The sequence below is a fragment of the Malania oleifera genome, chromosome 9 (genome assembly GCF_029873635.1).
Source record: "Malania oleifera isolate guangnan ecotype guangnan chromosome 9, ASM2987363v1, whole genome shotgun sequence".
NCBI lineage: Eukaryota > Viridiplantae > Streptophyta > Magnoliopsida > Santalales > Ximeniaceae > Malania > Malania oleifera.
In genome coordinates this window covers 73,952,935-73,959,420 of record NC_080425.1, presented here as the reverse complement: position 1 = coordinate 73,959,420, position 6,486 = coordinate 73,952,935, and the positions used below count along the sequence as shown (strand labels likewise).

The window sequence follows — 6,486 nt, the reverse complement described above, 5'->3', positions numbered from 1 at the left end:
TAGCTGCAAAACAATAGAAATTAAGAAGCAGAGCATGCCAAAACAGGGGAAGAGAGAATTTAACAGCCTTCTGTCTTTTTAAAGATTTATATAGTTCAAATTTCAGATTCTCTGTGTTGGAACAATTTCAATCATTAATTACATTGACAATTCACGAGTGTGGGTGTGAATTGATGAAAGTGGTCCATTGATGTGTGACTACACATGCTTGCATGTGGCTGCAAATACACCCAAAAGACCATTTTGGACTGAAGTTGAAAGGACCAAATGCATTATATCATTGAAGTCAACTGGGGCTGCGCTCTGGTTTGGCTGGAGATATTTTTCTTTGGGCAAAAATGTTACAATTTAAAACACCTTCTTTACCAAATAAATAACTATTGATCATTCTTGCATTCTACCTTGTAAAAATATTTAAACCTTTGCATTTGACAAAAAGAAGAAGAAGAAGAACCATGATGATGAAAATTAAAAAGAAACTAAAAGAAGAGCTAGAAAGAAAATGGGTTGTTATGTTTGAAATCTTCTTCTATTTTCTCATTCATACCAAAAGTGAGAAGACAAAAACACAATAATTAAGATGAAATTAAGGGAACAAAACAAACAAACAATTATTGCTCATTATTATGGGGAATATTTGTCATTGATGGAACAATTAAGGCTGATTCATTGAGACTTGGCAAACAGGGGGGCACATTACAATTTACAAGAAGGAAAATATATGTATGGCAATATGGCATGGTGCTACGCACTGTGGTGTTTGAGGCACAACACTGCCACCCGCTGACCAATTGGAACAGTAACCAGCCAGAGACATTGGTCTGAACCCAAAAAGATTTCATGATTCATCACCAGACATTAGCACAGTTATCAAAACTCAAAAAAGTGCAGCTAAGCCTACAATATCCTATATCCCCTCTTGCATATCCCCGGGGGAACGACCTTCTTTTAAATGTGTGTGTGTGTGTGAGAGAGAGAGAGAGAGCAGCAGCAGCAGCAGCTTGAGGGTCTGAAACGTGAGAATTTCTCCGAAAAGGTGAGCCAGTTTTCATTCATTTTCAACCAAATCCTCTCACTGGTCCACTTTTCTCTGATGGGCATTTCTTGAATGCATCTGTGAATCGAAATACACTCGAGTGGTTCAATTTCACAATGACAGGACAATGATGTCTCTCATCACGTGACCTTCCTCTGCTTCTCTCTCTCTCACACTGTGAAGACTTGCTGTCCTGGTTCCGAATCATGACTACCTTTGTGTTGTAGATATCATTTGGGTGTGTATTGGGAAGTATTTAACTTCATTTCTCTTTTGGCAGGCGGATTAGCTTGTTCTGTTAGTTCCAGAGACTACCTAGAGATTTCGGTTTGCTTCCCATTTTCAAATTATTTTGTGCATGCCTTTAATTTTAAGAAAAAGGGGTGCTTGAAATGAAGGACACAGTTTGAATCTCTGAGGATATGTTCCAGATTCCAAGCCAAGTGAGTTTCCAGATCTAAATTATAGCAAAAATTTTATTAGCTCTCCGTAATTGGGAAGTGGGTCTCCTGATCAAATGTGTTATTGATATTGTGGAAAGCTTCTTTAGATCTATTGTGCCCTAAACATCAAGCTTTCTAGATAGCTTCCATTTCTCGTTTTTCAAAATTGCTACGTGGGTTTCCATTTTCTTCTCCTAGATGTTTGACACGCTTGAATTAGTTTACAGGGATCTTGGAAGCACCAAACTTCAAAAATTAATTTCTTATAATACTTTTTGTTTTGTTCTGTGAATTTTTTTCATAGTGATTTTGTTCTGCATCTTCAAACCCAAAGCTATTTTTTTTCTTCTTCTTTAATTTTGATCCCTGGGCTTTAGCTATTTTTGCTAGAAAATCTGTCTATTGTACTGAGTCGCATCACTGAGCACTTGAAGTTGCAAATTTTGTTCTTTTTACTTATTTTAGTGATTTCCATAAAATTTACTTCCATTATGGTTTCACAAGGAGGAGATGATAGTCTTTGAAGCATGAAGCTTCACAGTTAATGTATGCCATATTTTCCCACTCTGGAAGTTGTGTTACTGACTGATATCATTTTTTCCCATTTCAGAGGGTCTCTCTGTATCTGGAATGCTTGTTCAAAACTCTCAAGGAAGGGATATCATATACATATGGATCTCAGAGAAGAAAGCTCCCGGTTTGCGTCGTTAGCAACCACAACTTCAAGGAATTTGTCTTCTTCATCTTCTACATTCTTTTCAGCAAATCAGTCCCCGTTCTTCTCACCTCGGTCACCCACGAGTCAGTTATCTGAACAAGTGCGGTCCAACGTTCTCGGCGATGGTATTCAATTAAATGATCCGATTTGTTCCAGCTCAGGAATTCCAGACCCTGAATCTCTTCGGAATACTAGATTTAAGTTGTCAGACTTTCCAACATCCCCGGTTGCTTGTGTTTCAAGTGATCTCCAGAAGGTGGATTGTGCTGCCACCTCAACTGGCATCTCAAACGGCACCCCATCTAGTTATAGCCGTGGGCATGACAATGGTTATTTGAGGCACAGAGGGAAGCACAAAAAGTTTTGGAGAACCCAAGGAACCTCTCTTACTCCAAGTTCAGCTTCACTTTCCTCAAATAGACTAAGAAGTTATGATGTCTACATTGGTTTTCATGGTCGCAAACCTTCTTTGCTGAGGTTCACTAATTGGCTCAGAGCTGAGTTGGAATTTCAAGGGGTGAGTTGCTTTGTATCTGACAGAGCTCGGTGTCGGAACTCTCAGAAGCATGGAATTGTTGAGAGGGCAATGGATGTTTCTTCTTTTGGAGTTATAATTATGACAAGAAAGGCTTTCAAGAATCCGCACACGATTGAGGAGCTGCGATTTTTCTCTGGAAAGAATAATTTGGTTCCCATATTCTTTGATTTGGGTCCAGGTGATTGCCTTGTCAGGGATATAGTTGAAAAGAGGGGGGAGCTGTGGGAAAAACATGGTGGCGAGCTGTGGGTTTTGTATGGAGGATTGGAAAAAGAATGGAAAGAAGCTGTTAATGGCCTTTCTCGTGTTGATGAGTGGAAGCTGGAGGCTCAAGATGGTAACTGGAGAGATTGTATATTCAGGGCTGTCACGCATCTGGCACTTAGGCTGGGAAGGAGAAGTGTTGTTGAGCGATTGACAAAGTGGAGAGAGAAGGCTGATAAGGAGGAGTTTCCTTTTCCTCGACATGAGAATTTCATTGGCAGGAAAAAAGAACTGTCTGAGCTGGAATTTATACTTTTTGGTGACACTGAAGATTCAGAAAGAGATTATTTTGAACTCAGGGCTAGACCCTGGCGAAAGAATTTGACAATTGGTTGGAGGAGTAATTCACTTGAGGAAAGGCAGAAGGAACGAAAAATGGTGAGTGGCTGCCGGAAGGGAAAAGAACCAGTCGTGTGGAAGGAGTCTGAAAAGGAGATTGAGATGCAAAGTGCGGAATTTCCTCCAAGGCAGCATCAACCACTGAAGTCCAAGAGTGGTGGAAGACATGGTAGGAGAAAAAGAGCAATGAAAATTGTGTATGGCAAGGGTATTGCTTGTGTGTCAGGGGACTCAGGCATTGGCAAGACTGAACTTCTTCTTGAATTTGCATACAGATGTCACCAGAGATATAAGATGGTTTTGTGGGTGGGAGGGGAAAGCAGGTACATTCGACAGAATTTTTTAAATCTCTGGTCCTTTTTAGAGGTTGATGTTGGGATTGAGAATTGCCTGGGGAAAAGCAGGATAAAGAGTTTTGAGGAGCAGGAAGAAGCAGCTATCTCTAGAGTGCGAAAAGAATTCATGCGAAACATTCCGTTTTTGTTGGTGATTGATAATTTGGAAAGCGAAAAGGACTGGTGGGATCATGAACTCATAATGGATCTTCTTCCCCGTTTTGGTGGGGAGACCCATGTTATAATATCAACACGCCTTCCTCGGGTGATGAATTTGGAGCCTCTGAAACTATCTTACTTATCTGGCATTGAGGCAATGTCTTTAATGCAAGGAAGTGTCAAGGACTATCCACTTTCAGAAGTTGATGCTCTTAGGGTTATTGAGGAAAAACTTGGAAGGTTAACCTTAGGTCTTGCAATCATCGGAGCAATTCTATCTGAGCTTCCAATTACTCCAAGTAGGCTCTTGGAAACCATTAATCGCATACCTTTGAGGGACTTGGCGTGGGATGGTAGGGAAGGTCATATATTGAGGTCAAGCACCTTCTTATTGCAACTTTTTGAGGTTTGCTTTTCAATATTTGATCATGCAGATGGACCAAGGAGTTTGGCAACGAGAATGGTTTTGGCAAGTGGTTGGTTTGCGCCAGCATCAGTTTCAACTTCCTTATTAGCTATAGCTGCCCATAAACTTCCTGCAAAACACCAACGTGCTCCATTATGGAAAAGGATTTTGTGCTCCATAACTTGTGCCCTTGTATCATCATACACTAAGAGATCCGAAGCAGAAGCATCTTCCATTTTGTTACGGTTTAATCTTGCAAGAGTTAGTACCAGGGAAGGTTATATCCATTTTAACGAACTCATCAGACTTTATGCTCGCAAGAAAGGAACCACTGGAGTAGCACAAGCCATGGTTCAAGCTGTCATTAGTCGTGGGTCTATTTCCCAGCACTCCGAACATTTATGGACTGCCTGTTTCTTGCTCTTTGGATTCAGAGCTGATCCTGTAATTGTTGAGCTAAAGGTGTCAGAGTTGTTAGTTTTTGTAAAGGAAGTGGTTCTACCTTTAGCAATCTGTACGTTCATCACATTCTCCCGTTGTGGTGCTGCTGTAGAACTCCTCCAGCTCTGCACAAATGCATTGGAGGCAGCAGATCAAGAATTTGTCACCCCCGTTGAGAAATGGTTGGACAAATCGCTGTGCTGGAGACCCATCCAGACTAATGCTCAGTTGAATCCTTGCCTTTGGCAGGAGCTGGCACTCTCAAGAGCCTCCGTGCTGGAAACTAGGGCTAAGCTTATGCTAAGAGGGGGGCTATTTGATATAGCAGATGATTTAATTAGGAAGGCTGTTTTCATTAGAACTTCAATCTGTGGTGAAGATCATCCAGCCACTGTTTCTGCTCGTGAAACTTTGAGCAAACTCGCTAGGCTTCTCGCAAATGTTCAAATTCATAACTCCGCATAAATTATAATTTTCTTGCTTTTTTTAAGGTATCTAAAATTTTCTTGTAAGAAGATTTTACGTAGAACTATACATAGGTCTGGAATAAACTTCAGATAAATTTTTGAACTGTTTTTCTACCATTTTACAATGCTGAATGTGTGGCCTTCCATCTAAATTCTTTCCATTTTTCTACCATAATATGACACAAATTTTGGTTAGCCCTGTCTTGGATTGCTTTGTTGCATTGTCATGCTTTCTGTGCATTGTCATCATATTTTTTTTCGCCCAGACTCTGTAATTAAGATATCTGTAGCCAATCCTCGCCAAATTTTGGAATATTTAATTTATTAATAAGTTTGGAAGCTGGGCAGAGAGCAGGTTCTAATCAAAGTTGCACATGGTTGTATAAGGAGTATGATGACATTGGGACTCACTATTCAATCTGTTCTTCCAGAATCTGGCGTCAATGTTAGTATAGTTGGATGATTTCAACAAATTTGATATCCAGGCCTCCTTGTGTTAGAATTTCTGATTAGTTTTAACATTGTAAAATGCTGCTGAAATCTTGACCATCAAACATTACAAAATCCTTTATTTATTTACTTTTTTTTGAGTGAATATTTACTTGGAGGGTGCATAAAAATTTTCTGTTATGTTCTTTTGATTGTAATGAAATTAGCTGTGTATTGTTATAGAAGTGCTATTCTTGATAACATGTTCCTGCCAAGTTAGGTTTTGGAGATCATAATGCTTTGCTGTTCTCTATGAAATTTCTTCTGATCGTAATTGTGTTATATGGGATTCATGCTTTTTGCTTTATGCTATGCATGAAGACTTTTAACGTGGCACTGTTAGCATTTACTTGTTTTTTGAGATTGTTATACAGTCATGAGCTGAGGTTGATTTTTGGAAATTTTTAAGTGGATTCTGATGAGTGGCACTTGGATAGTTGGTTGCTAGTTTATACTCTTTTGATACCATACGAGTTTAGAGTGGCACCTAGGGAGCTCAATAGTTTGAGCATGAGGCATCCATGTTGGTGGTCTTTGGTTTAGCCATTGGGAAGATGTGGGGAGAGATTTGGAATAGGGGATAGGCCCCCATTATGTAGCTCAAGCCAACTGAGTTTCCCAAACTGCAATGGACCCAAAAAAAAAAAAAAAAAAATGAAAAAAACAAAAGAAATGAAGTTACCAAGAAATTGAACTTAAAATAATTCAGGAATTGGATTTGTAGATTTTACAGCATGAGAGCTTGGTGATGCAATATGAGCTTCAAGGCTTCTGATGCAAATTCCTGACATTTATCATTTTAAAAATGCGATTTATTTTTTAAAGAATTTTCCCTATTTTTTTGCAGCATT

General features: G+C 39.4%; 1 protein-coding gene across 2 annotated transcripts; it reads left to right on the top strand.

The window, feature by feature from the left end:
- Positions 1-687: 687 nt before the first annotated feature.
- Positions 688-5,249, top strand: LOC131164411 (uncharacterized). Of its 2 annotated transcripts, XM_058121574.1 has the most exons (3): positions 688-1,036; positions 1,317-1,479; positions 2,090-5,249. In XM_058121574.1, the coding sequence occupies exon 3, from the start codon at positions 2,151-2,153 to the stop codon at positions 5,142-5,144; it is 2,994 nt and encodes a 997-aa protein (XP_057977557.1). In that variant the 5' UTR covers positions 688-1,036; positions 1,317-1,479; positions 2,090-2,150; the 3' UTR covers positions 5,145-5,249. The 2 variants fall into 2 exon arrangements, with proteins under 2 accessions (XP_057977557.1, XP_057977558.1); XM_058121575.1 differs by lacking the exon at positions 688-1,036 and having other exon boundaries at positions 1,241-1,479.
- Positions 5,250-6,486: the final 1,237 nt, after the last annotated feature.